The 21,197-nt window shown below is 36.0% G+C and overlaps 1 protein-coding gene across 5 annotated transcripts in view; it reads left to right on the plus strand.

Moving 5' to 3' along the window:
- The window catches only part of VPS8 (VPS8 subunit of CORVET complex), a 290,094-nt gene that overhangs the window by 155,251 nt on the left and 113,646 nt on the right, over nucleotides 1-21,197 (plus strand). For 3 of the 5 annotated variants that reach the window (XM_055084239.1, XM_055084243.1, XM_055084245.1), the window contains 4 exons: nucleotides 4,667-4,814; nucleotides 12,937-13,026; nucleotides 13,581-13,623; nucleotides 17,142-17,260. In XM_055084239.1, the coding sequence (XP_054940214.1) occupies nucleotides 4,667-4,814; nucleotides 12,937-13,026; nucleotides 13,581-13,623; nucleotides 17,142-17,260 (400 nt within the window). The remainder of the gene's footprint in view (nucleotides 1-4,666; nucleotides 4,815-12,936; nucleotides 13,027-13,580; nucleotides 13,624-17,141; nucleotides 17,261-21,197) is intronic. The other 2 variants (XM_055084241.1, XM_024124224.2) reach the window with 1 other exon arrangement.

Below are 21,197 nucleotides of genomic sequence, written 5' to 3' on the forward strand. Positions count from 1 at the left end.
TTTGATATATAAAAATGCATTCCTACCTCAGTGAGTGCCTGTCTGCTTGGCCAGGCTCACCACCAGATATCGTTATCTTTGTTAGTATTTTTGCCAGCAGCTCAAATTCAACCTTCTAAATCCTAACACATCATCATCTACTAATCTTTTAGGTAAATGGATGGATGGATAGATAGTTTACATGCATTAATATCTTTATTCCTTAATTTAATAATTCTTTATAATGAGATTGCTATCTGCTAAGCAATGTGTGAGAGGTTGAAATGGCTCAAAATTATACTCACTTTTTTCAGTCTAAACCTGTTCCTCCTACTTTTATCTACTCTCTTAGCAAATGGCTGTATCCACCCATTTATTTCATTTAAAAATTTACTGAGTAACTACAGCATACTAAGCACTGTGACAAGCATGGGAGATAAAATGGTGAATAAGGTGGGACCCTGCCTTCAGAGGCAATTGCAGTATAAGTGTCTTAAATAAAATCCTTGGTGTGATGATGAATTTTTAACTTTCCTTTACCAACTCCACTGCACCTTCTCACCCACACCACACAGAACCAGTTAGTCATCAAAATGTACCTCTTGTATATCTCTTACATGTGAGTCCTTCTCTTGTCCACCCCCTCTGCCCTGGTTCAGGCCCTCAGTATCTCTCTTCTGGTCTTTTTTGCTGGTCTCCTAACCAGCCTTCTTAATTCTTCTACTTGCATTTTCAAATAGGCAAATAATAATAGTGTTCCCTTTCCCCTTCTCAAAGTTCTTTTCGTTTCCATTATCCAAGGTAAAATCTGAACTCCTTATGGTGTAAAAGACCCTTCTTGATCTTATTCAGGCATATCGGTTCAGCTTAATTTTCTTCCATCCTGCCATTTCTCTTTTCCCCTTTATTCCTCAGTAGTAGTGAACTTTTTGTTCATGGGATACAGTACACAGGGTTGTTCTGCCCACCCTTTGAATATGTGTTCCTCCCTTTTAGTCCACTTTGTTTTCTTTCTTTTCATAGTTTTATCTATATGTATTAAGAGCTCTAAGGTTGTACATGTGCTTTGATCCAGTGATTCCATTTTGGAAAATATATTTTAAGGAAATACCATAAGAAAAAGGTAGTTAATATTGAAATATCCATATTAACATTTATATAGTGAAAAAACTTTAAAAAGTAGATGGGGGAGATAGCTGTATAAATGGTAAGGTATATGAACATAATTAAATACCAAATTGGCAAACATGGCAATGTGAATGTTTAAATAATGCTAAACTGGAAAAATACATAACATTAAATGGTATGCACACATACTGTTTGTGTGTATGATTGAATGATAATCAGATGATGTGGTTAGATGTAGGTAGCTTAATGCTCATCATATTCTTTGCCCCCACTAATTGCTTAGTTAATAATAGAAATTTAGATCGATACGTTAATAATAAAAATGAGAGCAATTGTTAGGAGTTTGGAACGGTCTGCTCTTTGCTTTTAGAATTTCTGAAACAATGAAAACTGGCATGTGAGTGCTACAAACTAAAGTTTCAAAAACTTTGCTTCATTGATACTTAAAGAAATCTTTCCAAATACCCATATTTTTTCTATTTACAATGAAAAGGACACATATTAAGGTACTTGGTGGCTTTTACAAAATCCTACCCTTTCTTCTGTTTATACTATTTTTTATTCATCACCCTTGTTTTTGGTTTCTTTTTGTTTGTTTCCTACTATTTTTATGCCTCCTCTGACTTTAACTGAGTGTTTTGTATATGATTCCATTTTTTGTCTCTCATAGCATATTAATTATACTTCTTTTAAAAGACTTTTTCTAGTGGTTGACTTTCTGTTTTTCGATTGTGTTGTTCTTTTGTTGTTGAGTTGTATGAGCTGTTTGTATATTTTGGGAATTAAGCCCTTGTCGGTCCCATCCTTCACAAATATTTTCTCCCATTCTGTAGCTTTTCTTTTCCTTTTGTTTATGGTTTCCTTTGCTGTGCAAAAGCTTGTAAGTTTGATTAGGTCCCATTTGTTTATTTTTTATTTTATTTCTATTGCCTTGGGAGACTGACCTAAGAAAACATTGGTACAATTTATGTCAGGGAATGTTTTGTCTATGATCTCTTCTAGGAGTTTTATGGTGTCTTGTCTTGAATTTAAGTCTTTAAGCCATTTTGAGCTTATTTTTGTGCATGGCGTGAGGGTATGTTCTGACTTCTTTGATTTACATGCAGCTGTTCAAATTTCCCAGCACCACTTGCTGAAGAGACTGTCTTTTTCACATTTTATTTTTTGGCTTCCTTTGTCGAACATTAATTGACCAGAGGTGTATGGGTTTATTTCTAGGGGTCTCTATTCTGTTCCATTGATCTCTATGTCTGTTTTTGTGCCAATACCACACTGTTTTGATTACTGAAGCTTTGTAGTATTATCTGAAGTCTGGGAGGGTTATGCCTCCTCAGGATTGCCTTGGCAATTCTGGGTCTTCTATGGTTCCCTATAAATTTTAGATTTATTTGTTCTAGTTTTGTGAAAAATGTCATGGGTGGGCTTCCCTGGTGGCGCAGTGGTTGAGAGTCCACCTGCCGATGCAGGGGACACAGGTTCGTGCCCCGGTCTGGGAAGATCCCACATGCCGCGGAGCGGCTGGGCCCGTGAGCCACGGCCGCTGAGCCTGTGCGTCCGGAGCCTGTGCTCCGCAATGGGAGAGGCCACAACAGTGAGAGGCCCATGTACTGCAATAGGGATCACATTAAATCTGTAGATTGCTTTGGGTAGTATTGCCATTTTAACAGTACTGATTCTTCCAATCCAAGAGCATGGAATATCTTTCCATTTCTTTGAATCTTCTTTAATTTCCTTTATTAATGTTTTGTAGTTCTCAGCATGTAAGTCTTTCACCTCCTTAGTGGGGTTTATTCCTGAATATTTTATTTATTTATGATGCAACTTTAAAAGGTATTATTTTTTTACATTCCCTTTATGCTGTTCAATTGTTAGTGTAAACACGTGCAACCGATTTCTGTATGTTAATCTTGTATCCTGCTACTTTGCTGAATTCATTTATCAGTTCTAGTAGCTATTGTGTGGAGTCTTTAGGGTTTTCTACATATAGTAGAAAACTATTTCATCTGCATACAGTGACAGTTTTACCTCTTCCCTACCAATTTGAATACCTTTTATTTCTTTCTTGTGTGATTGCTGTGGCTAGGACTTCCAGTACTATGTTGAAGAGAAGTGGTGAGAGTGGGCATCCTTGTTCCAGATTTTAGTGGGAAGGCTTTCAGCTCTTCACTGTTGAGTATTATATTGGCTGTGGGTTTGTCATAAATAGCTTTTATTATGTTGAGATATGTTCCCTCTCTACCCATTTTGTAAGGGTTTTTATCATGAATGGCTGTTGAATTTTGTCAAATGCTTTTTCTGTATCTGTTAAGATGATCATGTGGTTTTTGTTGATGTGGTGTATCACATTGATGATTTGCATGTGTTGAACCATCCTTGGGACCCTGGGATGAATCCAACTTGGTCATGGTGTATGACCTTTTTTATGTGTTGTTGGATTCGGTTTGCTAATATTTGTTGAGTTTTTGCATCTATATTCACCAAAGATATTGGCCTTTAATTTTCTTTTTTGGTAGTGTCTTTGTCTGGTTTTGGTATCAGGGTGATGGTGGCTTCATAGAATGTCTTGGGGAGTGTTCCTTCCTCTTCAGTCTTTTGGAAGAGTTTGAGAAGGATCAGTCTAAGTTATTCTTTGTACATTTGATAGAATTTCCCAGTGAAGCCATCTGGTCCTGGACTTTTGTTTGTAGGGAGTTTCTGTAGCAATTTTTTGTATGTTATTATTGCCGTTCCAGTTCTTTATATAAGGAGCTTTAGTTGAGGAATTCTGAAGAGAAGATAGGATGCCCAGAAGGAACTGACTTCTTTTGAAGGTAGAGAGAAGATGATTCTTATATCTCCAATGAACCACAGTTGATTTTTCTAAATGGTTCCAGTAGTGTCCACCATGGTAAAACTAATGCTCCCACAGCTTTTGTGTAGGCATTATGAATAGTGGGCTTTGTGAGTGGCTGGCATACAAGGCAAATGAACCATAAATTTTGTATATCCTACTATTCATCCACTTACTTGTTTTAACAACAACCAAATAATTAGCCCTTGCTACATGGAAGACACTGTTGTAGCCTTTAAGAATTCATTAGTGAGAAAGTACTGGTGCCTACCCTCACAGAATTTATAGTCTTTTAGAGAAGATAGATAATTGAAGAAGTAATTACAACATGATGTGATTGGTGCTATAAGGAAAGTTTAGTAGGGACAGTTGTTGAGACTAAAAGATTGCTTATTATATATAGTTACTCATGCATCAAATTGTTTAAACTAAATTGAGTCATCTTTGTTTCTTTTAGAGCAACAGTACAACTTCAGGTATGATTTAGAGGAGCCTCCACTGAATATCATTTCCTTAATTATTCAATGTAAATTGAGAAATACTGTGATTTAGAATGTTTCTGATGTAGTGTATAATTCACCTTAATAACCTAAGTAACATTAAGACTTTTAATTCATGATTTTACTTGATCAAAAGGTAGTCTTGGTTTTAAGGTAACATACTTTTTACCTGTAGCTTTAATTATGGTATGATTAAATAATGCTACTGTCTTGCCTTTTCTGTTTTCAGGGAAGGTATTCATGTAAATCAAGAATTGCTGCAGATATCTCCTTGTATTACAGAGCAGTTCATTGAGCTGTTGTGTCAGTTCAGCCCAAACCAGGTTATAGAGACACTGCAAGTCCTTGAGTGCTACCGCCTAGAAGAAACTATTCAGGTAAGACCAGTAATGTAGAGAAAGCAAGAGTAAACTTTTCTTTATTGCTCACCATTTTACAGATGAGCACAGGGAGATTCATATATTAAATCAGTTGGCTAAGTTTATACCTAGTAAGTGCTAGCACCAGAGATTGAACCCAGATAGTTTGACTCCATCGTGCATGCTCTGCATTGCTGTGTTATTGCCTCTCTGTTTATTCTGGTAAAGTCAGAAACAGCACATGTCCATCATTGTTATTCATCAAGTTTCACAGGCATTCTAGCCAACAGGATAAACATAGAAAAAGGAATACAGTAAAAATATTAAGAGGGAAAAACCAAGCTCTTACTTGCAGGCACTGATGGTTAGATAGTCCTGTTGTGCCATGTGACTTACTAGGCTAGAAGGCAATTCACAGTCATTGCCTTGATTCTCTTTCCTTGTTTTCTCCCGTTTCCAAATGGAAATGAATGTGTGTGTGTGTGTGTGTGTGTGTCTGTGTGTGTATGCACATATGTACATAGGTATACATACACACATATTCTAATCTACCATAAGAGGCTAGTATGTTCCCTGTGTAAATTTAAAATTTGTTTTTAAGCTACCTTTATATTGCTGCTATCAATACTCATGAAACAGTAACCCATATTTTCTGCATCCATGTCCTAAACTGCCCACACAATTAAAATTTTTTTAAATATAAAATATTTCAAAATACATAGAAATGTGCAAAATGGGTACATATATTCCCACCAACCCAACTTTATAGATGTTAATGTTTTGCCATACTGGCTTCAGATCTTTGTTGTTTGTTTTAGAAATAAAGCATCCTTTATCTGTATGTCTCGCCTGAGCTTACCGCCAACCTGAAGATGGGAAGTTTATCCTTCCCATCCATTTTTAAAATTTTTCCTGTATATTAATTTACCTATAAAACACAAAGTACAGTTCTGTATGTTTTTAAAATTTGTATTAATGGTATCATACAGTAATATCCTATTGCAAATTGCTTTTTTATTAATTTTTTATCTATCAGTTTTTAATACATATAGCTCTAGTTCATTCATCTTTGGGATCATATAATAGTCTATTGAAAGACTGTGCCTCAGTTTATATATTTTCCTATTCACAGACATTCAGAGTGTTTCCAATCTTTTGCCATTATAAACAGTGCTACTTTGGACATCTTTGTACATACCTTCTTTGTGCCCATCTGAGATTTCTCTAAGTATTATGCCTGGAGGTGGAATTCTTTAGACAATAGAGTAGCTTAATTCTATTCATATTGCCAAGTTGATTTCTTATTTGTTTCCAGTCTCATCATCAGTATTTGAAATTTGCTGTTTTTCCACATCCTTGCTGATTTATAGTATTTTTAGACTTCTTATTTTTGCCAGTGTGATGATTATTATTGCTTACTCATAACATTGCATATCTTTCCATATCTTTAATGACACTTTGGGTTTTCTTTTCTCTGAATTATCTATTCATATCATTTGCCCAGTTTCCTATTGAGGTTTTGACCTTCTGTTACTGATTTCTAGAAGTTCTTTCTAATTTTTGGATCTCTAGTCCTTTGCTGATTTTATATGTTGGAGATGCCTTCTTCCAGTCTATTATGGCATGTCTTTTAACTTGGTTTTTAGTGACTTCTATTTTATCAGTCTTTTCCTTTAACGTTAAAATTTTGTGTGTGTGACTTTTATTTCCTTTCCTAATTTAATGGCATTAAGGATATCCTCTTATATGAGTTTTATAGTTTGGCTTTTTTCATTTAGGCTTTTAATCCATCTGGAATTTATTTTTGTAAACAGATCAAGAGAGGGATTTATATATTTTTTCCATGTGGATGGCTAATGGTCCATGTGGCATTTTCTTGTCCTTTCTTCACTTATTTGTAATGCCATACTGCTGTACACCAAACTCCCAAATATACATAGATCTTTTTGTGAATTCTGTTCTGTTCTTTTGGTCATTTGTCTTTCCCTATACCCATGGCACATATTTTAATTAATACAGCTTTAAAATAAGGTTTATTATTTGGAAGAAGAGTCTTCCCTCCTCATTCTTTTTCTTTAAAATTCTTTGGCTACTCTTGGCCTCTTACTATTTCGCATCAAATTAAGAATCACATTGTCACATTCCTATAAAAATAACATTCTTCTGGGATTTTGATGAAAACTACATTGAATTTATAGATTAATTCAGGGAGGATTGACATGTTATGGCCTTCACATAACATAAGATGTCATGGTTGTCTTTTTGAAATGCCTTTTACCCACTTTGGTGAGGTTTTATAACTAAAGTTATAAAATATAATATTTTACATAAGGCTCTTGCACATTTTCCTCAATTTGTTCTTAGATACTTTTTGTTAACATTGTAAAAGGAAATTAAAAAAAAATTTTATTGGAATATAGTTGATTTCAATGTTGTGTTTCAGATGTACAGCAAAGTGATTCATTTATACATATACATGTATTCAATCTTTCTTAGATTCTTTTCTCATATAGGTTATTAATATCACAGAATATTGAGTAGAGTTCCCTGTGTCATACAGTAGGCCCTTGTTGGTTATCTGTTTTATGTATGGTAGTGTGTATGTGTTAATCCCAAGCTCCTGATTTATCCCCCCGCAACCCCCCACATTTCCCCTCTGGTAACCATAAGTTTGTTTTCGAAGTCTGTGAGTGTTTCTGTTTTGTAAATAAGTTCATTTGTATCATTTTTTAATTAGACTCCACATATGAGTGACATCGTATGATATTTGTCTTTCTCTGTCTGATTTACTTCACTTAGTATGATAATATCTAGGTCCACCCATGTTTCTACAAATGGCAGTATTTCATTCTTTTTTATGGCTGCGTAATATTCCATTGTATATATGTATCACATCTTCTTTATCCATTCCTCTATCGATGGACTTTTAGATTGCTTCCATATCTTGGCTATTGTAAAAAGCTCTGCAACGAACATTGGGGTGCATGTATCTTTTTAGATTATGTTTTTCTCAGGATATATGCCCAGAAGTGGGATTGCTGGATTATATGGTAGTTCTATTTTTGGTTCTTCAAGGAATTTCCATATTGTTCTCCATAGCAGTTGCACCAGTTTACATTCTCACCAACAGTGTAGGAGGGTTCCCTTTTCTCCACACCGTCTCCAGCATTTATTGTTTGTAGACTTTTTGATGATAGCCATTCTAAGCTATGTGAGGTGATACCTCATTGTAGTTTTGATTTGCATTTCTCTGGTAATTAATGATGTTGAGCATCTTTTCATGAGCTTTTTTGGACATCTGTGTGTCTTCTTTGGAGAAATCTCTGTTTCGATCTTCTGCCCTTTTTTTGATTGGGTTGTTTGTTTTTTTGACATAGAGCCGCATGAGCTGTTTGTAGGTTTTGGAGATTAATCCTTTGTCAGTCACTTTGTTTGCAAATATTTTCTCTCATTCTGTGGGTTCTCTTTTTGCTTTGTTTATGGTTTCCTTTGCTGTGCAGAAGCTTTTAAGTTTAATTAGGTCCCATTTGTTTATTTTTGTTTTCATTTCCATCACTCTAAGAGACGGATCCAAAAAAATATTGCTGAGATTTATGTCAAAGAGTGTCCTGCCTATGTTTTCCTCTAAGAGTTTTATAGTGTCTGGTCTTACATTTAGGTCTTTGATCCACTTTGAGTTTATTTTTGTGTATGGTGTTAGAGAATGTTCTAATTTCATTCTTTTACATGTAGCTGTCCAGTTTTCCCAGCATCACTTCCTGAATAGACTGTCTTTTGTCCATTGTATAGTCTAGCCTCCTTTGTTGTAGATTAATTGACCATATGTGCATGGGTTTATTTCTGGGCTTTCTATCCTGTTCCATTGATCTACCATACTGTTTTGATTTCTTTTGTTTTGTACTATAGTCTGAAGTCAGCGAGTCTGATTCCTCCAGCTTCGTTTTTCTTTCTCAGTATTGCTTTGGCTCTTTGGGGTCTTTTGTGTTTCCATATAAATTTTATAATTTTTTGTTCTAGTTCTGTGAAAAATGCCATTGGTAAATTGAAAGGGATTGCATTAAATATGTAGTTTGTCTTGGGTAGTATAGTCATTTGGACAATATTGATTCTTTCAATCCAAGAACATGATATATCTTTCCAACTGTTTTGTGTCATCTTTGATTTCTTTCATTAGCATCTTATAGTTTTCAGAGTATAGGTCTTTTGACTCCTTAGGTAGGTTTATTCCTAGTTATTTTATTCTTTTTGATGTGATGGTAAATGAGATTCTTTCCTTTATTTCTCTTTCTGATCTTTCATTGTTATGTATAAGAATGCAAAAGATTTCCGTGTATTAATTTTGTATCCTGCAACTTAACCAAATTCATTGATGCGTTCTAATAGTTTTCTGGTAGCATCTTTAGGATTTTCTATGGATAGTATCATTTCATCTGCAAACAGTGATGATCTTATTTCTTCTTTTCCAATTTGGATTCTTTTTATTTCTTTTTTCTTCTCTGATTGCTGTGGCTAGGACTTCCAAAACTTGTTGAATAAAAGTGTTGACAGTGGTTATCCTTGCCTTGTTTCTGATCTTAGAGGGAACACTTTCAGCTTTTCACCATTGAGAATGATGTTAGCTGTGTGGTTTTCATGTATGTCCTTTATTATGTTGAGGTAAGTTCCCTCTATGCCCACTTTCTAGAGAGTTTTTTTTTTTATCATAAATGGGCGTTGAATTTTGTCAAAAGTTTTTTCTGCACCTAGTGAGATGATCATATGGTTATTTATTTATTTTTGGCTGTGTTGGGTCTTCGTGGCTGCGCCGTGGGCTCTCTCTAGTTGTGGTGAGTGGGGGCTACTGTTCGTCGTGGTTCTTGAGCTTCTCATTGTGGTGGCTTCTCATTGTGGAGCACACTAGGTGCATGGGTTTCAGTAGTTGTGGCACGCAGGCTCAGTAGTTGTGGCTTGTGGGCTCAGGCTCAGTAGTTGTGGCACATGGGCTTAGGTGCTCCACAGCATGTGGGATCTTCCTGGACCAGGGCTCGAACCCATGTCCTCTGCATTGGCAGGTGGATTCTTAACCACTGCACCACCAGGGAAGTCCCGATCATATGGTTTTTATTCTTCAGTTTGTTAATGTGGTATATCACATTGATTAATTTGTGGATACTGAAGAATCCTTGCATCCCTAGGATAAATCCCACTTGATCATAGTGTGTGATCCTTTTAATGTATTGTTGGATTCAGTTTGCTAGTATTTTCTTGAGTATTTTTATGTCTATGTTCATCAGTGGTATTGGCCTGTAATTTTCTTTTTTTGTGGTATCTTTGTCTGGTTTTGGTATCACGTAGATGGGGGCCTCATGGAATGAGCTTGGGAGTGTTCCTTCCTCTGCAGTATCTTGGAAGAGTTTCAGAAGGATAGGTGTTAATTCTTCTCTAAATGTTTGATGGAATTCACCTGTGAAGCCACTGGGACCTGGACTTCAGTTTGTTGGAAGTTTTTAAATCATCCTCTGCAGTATTTTGGAAGAGTTTCAGAAGGATAGGTGTTAATTCTTCTCTAAATGTTTGATGGAATTCACCTGTGAAGCCACTGGGACCTGGACTTCAGTTTGTTGGAAGTTTTTAAATCACTGTTTCAATTTCAGTACTTGTGATTTGTCTGTTCATATTATCTATTTCTTCCTGGTTCAGTCTTGGATAGTTGTATCTTTCTAAGAATTTGTCCATTTCTTCTAGGTTATACATTTTATTGACATATAGTTGTTTGTAATAGTCTCTTATGGTTCTTTGTATTTCACTCGTGTCAGTTGTAACTTATTTTTCATTCTGTTGTTAACTCCTTGTGTATTTTAAATTTCAGTTATTGTATTCTTAAGCTTTGATCATTCTTTTTTATATTTTCTGTTTCTTTTTTGCAGTTATCATTGTGTTCACCTATTATTTTCCCATGTTCAGTTAGCATTTTATTACTAATGCTTTGAACTCTTTCCAGGTAAATTATTTATCACTTTTTAAATTTATTTCCCACCCGCTTAATGAATTTACCTTTTTCTTTCATCTGAAACATATTCCTCTCTTTTTATATCTTGCTTGACATTCTCTGTTCTTCTGTGTGAGATTATGTGAAACAGTTCCATATCGCAGTCTTGAAGGCATGTCCATATGTGGGAGCATCCCTATAAATTCTGCTTGTCCCCAGTGGCATTGGTGGAAGAGCTGATTTTAAAGTGAGCATAGGCTGCATCTTTCCCTGTTATGTGCTACAAGGCACTGTATTGCTGGCATGTAGGGCTAGAGTCACTGCCCTATTAGGGGTGGTGCCAAGGCCTAAGGGTCTGGAGCAGGATCTTTGAGCGAGTTGGGCTTCTTCCCAGTGTGATGGTGGTGTTCACCATGGTTGGGGATATGGCTGGGACCTAAGGGTTTGGGGCTGAACTTCTAAACTTGTTCCACTTCTTCCCTGGTATGCACACATTGGGTAGAGGCAGGGTCAGGGCCAGAGCAGTAGGAACCACACTAGTAAGCTGGTTCCACTTCTACCTTTGTGCAGTTCTACCAGCAATGGTAGTCTCCACCCTAGCTGGAGGCAGGACAAGGGCCTGAGTTGATTCCACTCCTTCCCTAGTGCTTGCACATATTTGTGTGCAGGCAGTGACAGTCTCTGATGTGGCTGGAGGAAGGGTTATAGTCTAAGCAGCCTCTGCTCCCTCCCAAGTACAGGCATGCATGCTAGTACCTGCAGTGGCTCTCTCTGCTCTGGCTAGATGCAGGGCCATGGTGTGAGGTGGGCTCCACTCACTCCATGTTTACTCAGGCTCATTAGAAATGAAATTTCTAAAAGGAAATTTTTTGAAATGACTTTTTTAAAATTGGTTACTGCTGGTATATGTTATTAATTTTTGTTCAGTGTCTTATATCTAGCAACCAGGCTGAATTCTTTTTTCGTTCAAATATTTTCTAGATTTTTTTATGACAATAATTTTTTCTGAGAATAATGGTAGTTTTTTTTCTTTCTTTCCAGTCTTATACTTTTCTCATTCTCTCATCAGATATCTAGGAGCTCTGGGATATTATTGAACAGAGGCAGTGATAGTATGCATTCTCTCCTTGTTCCTGATTTAAAAGGGGATGTGTCTAACATTTTATGTTAAATGTGGTGTTTATTGTCGGATTTTGATAGATAATTTTCATTAAATTAAAAAAGTGCCATTACCAGTTTGGGTTAGAGTGTTTTGTATTGTTTTTATTTTTGTCAAAAATGGGTGCTGCATTTTACTAAATACTTTTTCTGCATTTGTTGAGATGATCACATGTTTTCCTCCTTTGATCTGTTAACCTATAATATGTTATTTGTGCCTCTCTTTTTTTCTTACTCCTAAGAAAGTTTTATTCTATGTTATTAGTCTTTTCAAAGACTAATTTAGCTAGGTGGTTTGTGACCACCTAGAGGGGTGGGATAGGGAGAGTGGGAGGGAGGAAGACACAAGAGGGAAGAGATATGGGAACATATGTATATGTATAACTGATTCACTTTGTTATAAAGCAGAAACTAACACACCATTGTAAAGCAATTATACTCCAATAAAGATGTTAAAAAAAAAAAGACTAATTTAGGATTTTCTTTTAAACCTCTCTATTGTTTCTCTGTTGTTTCTTTCCATGACATTCTTTTCTGTACTTATTTTCTTTCTTATACCTTAGCTTAACTGGCATTTCTTTTTTATTTATTAGAAACTCTTAGTTTATTAATTTTCATTAAGATCCCACAAGCTAATATATAGAGTTTTCATTGTCATTTTGTTCTAAATATTTTGTGAATAATTACACTTATCAATTTCTGGTGTGTATTATTACTATTTATGTATACATGTTGCCTTTTGTGCAATGGATATACCTCATTCAGGTGCATAACAACTTTTTAAATAAATAAGTGAAAAAAAAATGAGTGACCTTGGTTCAGTCAGAGTCCCAAATGGGCCACTCTAAGACTAGAAAGTCAAATATTTGCATGTTATACTGTAAAGTAGCATACTACTAGGGTATGAATTCACTATTTACTATCATGGGTTTTTTTTTTCATCTTTGTTAGGATCTTCTGACTCCACAAACAAGATTTTTGAGCAAAAAAGCTTTATCTTTTCTTCTTTCCTAGATTACCCAGAAGTATCAACTTCATGAAGTCACTGCTTATCTATTAGAAAAGAAAGGAGATATTCATGGTGCCTTCTTAATAATGCTAAAGGTAACATTTTACTGTATTTGCTTTGTCATGTTTCTGTCTAGCCCTGTACCCATTTATCAATCCATCTTTTTTTCGTGAGATAAAATTGACATACAGCATTGTGTAAGTTTTTGTCAATCCATCTTAATTTCTTATGTTTCAAAGTAAGCTGCAGACAACAGTACATTTTTTTGTACATTTTATCTTTAAATATTTTTATCATGCATGTCATGATACACCAGTATGCCACATGATACTAATCCCAAGGCTTAGTAGTTGTGGCTTGCAGGCTCTAGAGCACAGGCTCAGTAGTTGTGGCGTACGGGCTTAGTTACTGCACGGCATGTGGGATCCTCCCGGACCAGGGCTTGAACCCATGTCCCCTGCATTGGCAGGTGGATTCTTAACCACTGCGCCACCGCGGAAGCCCTGTGCTTTCTATATACACAACAATTCTCTTCTGAATGGCAGAGATCATTCTTAATAACCTTGTTGTTTCTTGGAGTTTACCTTTAAAATATGGTAATTCAGGTATTGGTGGATTAGAAATATAAAGTGTTCCTTTTACCTCCTAGAGACTACAAAGCAAACTTCAAGAGATAACACATCAAGATGAAAGTAAGTTCTCGAGTGTAATTTACAATTTCTTTTTCCATGGGCCCCATGTTTTAAAAGATATTAAATGATAAACTGTATTTATTAAGTAATAATCACATTGATCTGCATGTACTGTTTATCTGACATTGATCCCAATTTTGGCTTGTTTTCAAGGGCTCATAATAGGAAGTAATATAAACCCCTGTAGTTTTGCAGTGCTAATTGTCAGTAGAGGTCATTGGACAGAAAAGTAGGTAGTCTTCACTGGTATTGATTAATTTTTTAGTTATATTTCTGTACTTATGTTTTGGTTATTTTAAATAGGGTACATAACTAACATCTTAAAAATTACTATAATCTGCTGAACAACAGCAAAGCAGAGCTTCTAATCAGTAAGTAATAATCAGTGTTTCTGTATTGAATTTATATAATTTTAGCAGAAAGCAGTAAAACTTGAAACAGTTTAAAATCTTGAATGGCTTTGTCACAGATAGATATGTAATTCCTATTATATTCCTTGATACTAAAAAAAAGTTTATTTTGTAAAAGTGTGGTAAAATAAACGTAACATAAAATTCACCATTTTAACCATTTTTAAGTTTACAGTTCATTGGCAATAAGTACATTCACATCATTGTGCAATAATCACCACCATCCATCTCCAGAACCTTTTCAGCATCCCAAACTGACACTCTGTACCCATTAGATAATTACTCCTAATTCCCTCCTCCCCACCCAGCCCCTGGTAACCACCATTCTACTTTCTGACTTGATGAATTTGAATTTGATTACTCTATGTATCTCATAAGTGGAATCAAACAGTAATTGTCCTTTTGTGTCTAGCTTATTACACTTAGCATAAAGTCTTTAGGATTTATCCATGTTGTAGCACATGCAGAATTTCATTCATTTCTAAGACTGAATAATATTCTATTTTATGTATGTACTACATTTTGTTTTTCCATTCATTTATCAATGGGCACTTGGTTGCTTCCACCTTTTGACTATTGTGAATAATGCTGCTATGAACATGGGTGTAGAAATATCTTTTTGAGTCCCTGCTTTCAGTTCTTCTTGGTGTATACCCAGAAGTAGGATTACTGAGTTAAATGGTAATTCTATTTTTAATTTTTTGAGGAACCACCATACCATTTTCCATAATGGCAATATCATTTTACATTCTCACCAGCAATGCACAAGGGTTCCAAATTCTCCACATCTTCACTAACACTTTTATTTTCTGTTTTCTTGGTAGTAGCCATCCTAATGAGTGTGAGGTAGCATCTCATTGTGGTTTTGATTTGCATTTCCCTAATGATTGGTGATGTTGAGCATCTTTTCTTGGACTTATTGGCCATTTCTGTATCTTCTTTAGAGAAATGTCTATTCATATCCTTTGTCCACTTTTGAATTGGATTATTTGTTTTCCTATTACTTGACGTTTTCAAAATATCCCTCCCAAAGTTCAGAGAAACACTTGATAGGTGATTTTTAGACTGTTTTACCTTTTTAACCCACTAACACATTTCTTGGACCCCTTAGCCCACACATTCCCCTAAACACCTTTACCCTAATTCTCCATATATTATTTGTTTTTGGAACTTCCATAACAGTTGGTTGACTTTTCTATATTTAGTCCAACTAAACATTTAATTATTGTTTTTGTGCTTTAGTATATGTTCAGTCAATTTGACTGTTAGATTTGTTGCATTTATGGCATTTTTCTCTTTCAATTTACTGTTATGAGAATAATTTTTATAGACATTACATGAAGGATTGTGGAAAAAGTAAGAAGAATGTTTCCCCCAAATCACTACAGTAATTTGCAGGTGATATGTGTAGGGAAACCAATTCCTTGAATTCCAATGAAGGTAAATTTCTCAGTAATAGTCTCATAACTACCATTTACTGTCAGATTCAATTTTGACAGTGTGCTTAAGAATTTTGAAGGATTTGGTAATTGCACAACACGGGGCTAGTTTCTGTGGGTGATACACAGATGGCTAAAACACAGTCCTCACCCAAAGAGCTACAGTCTCTTGAAGGAGACAGATATGTAAATAAAAACCTCTAATGCATGTAGAATAAAATACTATAAAAGTGGTACAGTGAGAGTGGCAAAGGCTTTTGGAAAATTGGGGAACTACCTGTAACTAAGATTCTTTTGTGGAAGATGTGACCTTTGAAGTAATCACGATTGGAATGATGAATAGGAATTTGATAGACAAAAGCAAGGAAAGGGTCTTCTGGGCTGAGGAGAACATGAGCGTGAAAGTGCCTGGCTAGTAACCTTGGGGAGGAGGAAATAATCTGGTGATATAAGAGCACCGAGGGTGGGAAGATGCACCAGGATGTTTACTGTGTTTACTTAGGATCAGAGGTTTATTGACATTCTCTTTGTAAAAATTAGAAGTCTTTGATAGTTTTTGTGCATGAGACTCATATGTTTGGACTTGTGCTTAAGAGAACTGTAGTGGCAGTATAAAAGGGAATGAGGGGGCTTCCCTGGTGGCGCAGTGGTTGAGAGTCCGCCTGCCGATGCAGGGGACACGGGTTCGTGCCCCGGCCCGGGAAGATCCCACAGGCCGCGGAGCGGCTGGGCCCATGAGCCATGGCCGCTGAGCCTGCGCGTCCGGAGCCTGTGCTCCGCAATGGGAGAGGCCACAACAGTGAGAGGCCCGCGTACCACAAAAAAAAAAAAAAGGGGGAATGAGGAAGGCAAGATTTGGAAGTCAAAAGTTAATTTAGAGGCTGCTGGAGTAGTGCAAACAAGGTGATGAAGGGCTCCACTTGGGTAAAGTAGTGGGTATATGAGAGTGTGGAAGTAGAATTAACAAAATTAACAATTTATTTGAATGTACAGGTGAAAGCATCAAAGATGGTGAAGATTTATTAACTGGTTGACTTAAAGGTCATGGTTCTATTAACTTAGTTTGGAAATGTAGGGGGAGGAGCAGATTTGAAGTAAGAAAAATGGGTTGGGTTTTGCACATATAAAGTTCAAAGTGACTGCAGGATGTCCATGTAGAGATAGATGTCCTAGAGCCTGGTGAAAATTCAACCTGCAGATTATGAAAGGAATAAGGGCTGGAGGTGTATATTTGAAAGTTATTAGCAAGGACATAGGAATTAAAACCAGAAGAGTGGCTGAAATTATTGAAAGAAATGAAAAGGAAAGGGCCTGAGATAGTATCTTGGAGAAATACATACATTTAAGAAATAGAGGAAGAAATGGTAGAGCAAGAAAGAAAAAAGATAATCTTTCTGTTAACTAATCCACAGACAGATGGTTGGGGATTTTCCATAGCTAAAGCATATTAAAATGCTAAGTATGATGTGCTTTCTATTTCCTAGGAATGTCAGACATTTATATGGAAAACTCTTGCAAAGAACTACCTGCTTTTTATCTACTGAAGTTCGGTATCAGGTCTTATACATGATTATATCATAGAAAACTAAAAGTATGCAGAGAAAAAATTGTTTAATTTTTTACAGAAGCTTTGAGATTATGAGTAATATATCCTTCAGTGATGTAACAGTTTTTCTGAATCTAGATACCAAAGAGGATCCCTCACTGAAGAATGTCGAAGAAACCATGGTGGAGACAATTGCCCTTTGCCAGAGAAATTCACATAATTTGAACCAGCAGCAGAGAGAGGTAGGAGAGTGACTACAGAGGCTTTTAAAAATCTATTCTGGTCTGAAACTAGGAATTAATTCTATTTCCACTGCCCTCTCAGCTACCTGAGTTCAGTGCTCCCAGGAGTATAAGACTCCTAAAGTTATCATGAGGAGTGCCTGTCTGCTTTGTTCTCACAAAAGGCTTTATATTCTTAGATTTGGCTGTGCTGCAAAATTTAGGTGTGTGAATACTAGATGTCCTTGTTCTCTTTGGACTGAGTTTTTGTGTATTGCGTGTAGTGGTACTGTGGATGTGTTGTCCATTTATCATCTGTACCATTCCCCGTGGATAAGGTGAGTGTGAAGCACTAGAGGAAAAGCCTCAAGGGATGCAGAGAAAGCTGATAAAGGTCAAGAAGGCTATGGTATAGTAGTTCTCAACCTTGACCGCACATAAGAGTCACATGTGGAGCTTTGAAAAATCCCAGCCTGTACCTGAGATCAATTAAATTAGTCTTTGGGGCTGGGCCGCAGTCATCAGTATGTTTTAAGGCTTCCCACATGATTCCACTGTGCAGCCAAGGTTGGAACCACGTCTGTAACAGATTCCAGACTGCAAAAAGGGAGAACGCAGAGCTGAAGGAGATATAGTAGAGCACGTGGGGCGGGTGGGAGTTACAGCAATGAAGCAGAAACCAAGGGGGCGAGATGCGACTTGACAGCTAAATTGTGCAGTAGTTTTAAGAAGTAAAGTTAGCAGTGTGATATGTATGGCATAACTGCGCCTGCCCCTCCAGGCTCTGGCCTCTGACTTAACACCACCTGGCCTCCTTCCACTGCCTGGGCTTCTGAAATGGGAAGCAGGGTAAATTTTTCATATGTAGTTTGCCATACATGTTCCAATGAAAATGATAAACTTGGTATGTTTCTGTTCTTATGAGATGGGTAAATTTCTCCTTTATGTTTTTGTCAAGGGTTTTTTTAAGGTCATAAATTTTGAATACCCTTTAGAATATAAATTGTATATAACAAACACATTTATATAATAGATGTTGTTTTTTTATTTAAAAAACTTTTTTGAGTGAAATGATACATACCCATTATTTTTTAAAATCCCGCAATACAGAAAGTTGCACAGAGGGATGTTTAAAAAAATTACCCTGTATCCATCTTATCACCCAGAAATAACCGTCATTATCATTTGGTGAATGTCACTCTAGATATTTTTTATCTACCTAGGTTAAAATAATTTTAGAAAAATTTAATCAAATAATGCTTGCTTTAAAAATATAGTATTTAATCTCATTTAGGAAGCTTATGTAAAACTGAGGAAATTCTGAAATTCAAATAAATAGTTCTTCAATACACTATCTCTTAATAAATCTCCCTGAAGTTGAAAAAATCTAAATAACTGTAATAGATTAGAAGTATCATTTATAATTACATTTTGGTTTTTATAATATGTATGATGTCTGACCAGTAAGGAAGTTTACGTGAACTCATACACACTTGCTCCAGCCTCCCTTCTCCATCCCTCTGAATTTTAGTTAGTTATGTTATTTTACCTCATTAAGGTTAACAATACATTCTTTTCTGTATCCACAGTTCCCATAGTTGTTCAATCTTTATTTAAATGGATTATGGGCTTTACAACATTCCTTTTGCCCTGATTTTTCCATTCGTAAGTTTTTGTTTTCATTTATCTTTTGGCTAACTGTCTGCATTTGGACATGGTTATATTTTGATAGAAAAACACAAAAGGGTAAAACTATTAAAGCTATGTGTTTTTTTGTGTTTTTTGGTTTTTATTTTTGCGGTACGCGGGCCTCTCACTGCTGTGGCCTCTTCCGTTGCGGAGCACAGGCTCTGGACGCACAGGATCAGCGGCCATGGCTCACGGGCCCAGCCGCTCCGCGGCATGTGGGATCTTCCCGGACTGGGGCACGAACCCGTGTCCCCTGCATCGGCAGGCGGACTCTCAACCACTGCGCCACCAGGCTTCCCGGACTGGGGCACGAACCCGTGTCCCCTGCATCGGCAGGCGGACTCTCAACCACTGCGCCACCAGGGAAGCCCTAAAGCTATGTTTATACATAAATATACATAAATATTTTTCAACCCTTCTGTCTCCTTCCTAACATCTATTTGATATTCTTCCTTCTTCTCATGGAAAATTTAAGGAAAAATGACAATTATGTTTTATAAATAGAGCCATTTTGGCTCACATAAGCTGAAATATGTCCAGATTCACATATATTAATGGTAGAATTAGATATAAAATTCATGCCTCCAGAACTCTAGGGATTATTCTGACTATATTTGAACTCTTATCTCTTAATCAGAGACAGGACTAAGGCTTCCTTTGATGTGGTGAAAGGGTAATTTATTCTGTATTTTTTTTGTTAAAAAATATATGTGAGTTGGAATCTGTCTCTTCCTCTCTTAGACACACACATGTGCTTCTCACACCTTTCTACTCCCCCCGACCCTCCAACAACTGGTTTTTGCTTCTTTTCTGAACAACGTTTATAGCAACAATAAAAACATTGCATGTTAGTTTTTATGTAAATATTATTTTTGTGAAAATACTGAACTGATTTTATGTAATACCAAACATTAATTTTGGGGGATTTTCATGGTTGTTTCCCTTGTTCCTCTTTGCTTTGTTTTTGGTTTGGAGAGAGTGAGAACAAGAGCTGTTGCCACCGACCCTAATCTAACTAGAAAATTTGAAGTATCCAAAAGCTTGATAATGAATTGTCTGTAATATCTCTTTCCAAAAGTTTTTTCAGAAGATTTAATGTCATGGAGTATTTCCTTAAAGTTAGACTGCAGGAAGTCGGGTTGTCAGTCCTTTCCCAGGTAGAATCTATACCTGTCCTACTTTGTATGTCCGTCTACCCCAGTGTCCAGTGATTGCATATAATAAAGAATATGGCTTTGTTATGCACATAATTCCCTGAAAAAGAAAGCTGTTGATTATGTAACATGAGAAAGTAATTCAGGTTCAGTTGTGTTGCTCTCAGGGATTAGGATTGTCATTATCATGGATTGTTATTTTAGCCTGTGGGTTTTTAGAGTTTATCCAAGTTAACATTTTAAGAACCAACATTAAAGAGCAAGAGAGACAAGATATTTAAAAGGTGTCTACCGTATATTTCAGGTTAATGTGGAGATTTAATTGAAGAAGAACAATTTCTCTATTTAGGGTATGAACACTTCCCATGGTTATTATCTCTGCAACCATGCTTCCCCCAGTCTGCTATTTATAAACCAAGAATAAAGTAACCTTTAAAAAGGTAATTCTTCTAAAATTTCTGGATTAAATAAGAAAAATTTTAAATCAAATTTCTAAATATAATAAATATAAAAACCAAAAGGTAAAAATTAGGTATACCATATACAGTTAAATTAAAAGACTATAAAAATACATAGAAATAAATGATGTGGTTGTAAAAACAAACTGAAATAGGCAACGAAAACAAAAGCTAAGTTAAGTAAAGCCATCCAAGAATAAAATACAAGATTAAAAATTCATGAATACTAGATAAAATAAATTACAATTTCAATAAAATAAAGAATTGCCAGTATACAACATAGTTAAAACCAGTATCTTAAGAACTTGAAGAAATACTGTTAAAAAAAAAAAGTACATAAAATCCTGGCCTTAGAAAACCTCAAATGGAGGCAGATAAGGGCTTCCTTGTAGAGCTTTTCAGTGGAAGGTCACCCCATGGGAAAGTCACCGGACCATTAGCCTGTCCCCTTAACCATGCTTTTCCTGCTCTGTCGATACTGACTTTTTTTTCATGCCTCTTGGATGTTTGCAGGAATAGGTTTCTCCCAAGATACTGGGTGAAATAAGGCCTTTGTAAATCATTACCCAACAGGAAAATATGCTTGAAATTTTAAAATGTATTTGTTTGATTTTTGATGATGACGATTTTTCCTAAGGCTTAGGAAGAACACATATG

The sequence above is a fragment of the Physeter macrocephalus genome, chromosome 1, assembly GCF_002837175.3.
Source record: "Physeter macrocephalus isolate SW-GA chromosome 1, ASM283717v5, whole genome shotgun sequence".
NCBI classification, from domain to species: domain Eukaryota; kingdom Metazoa; phylum Chordata; class Mammalia; order Artiodactyla; family Physeteridae; genus Physeter; species Physeter macrocephalus.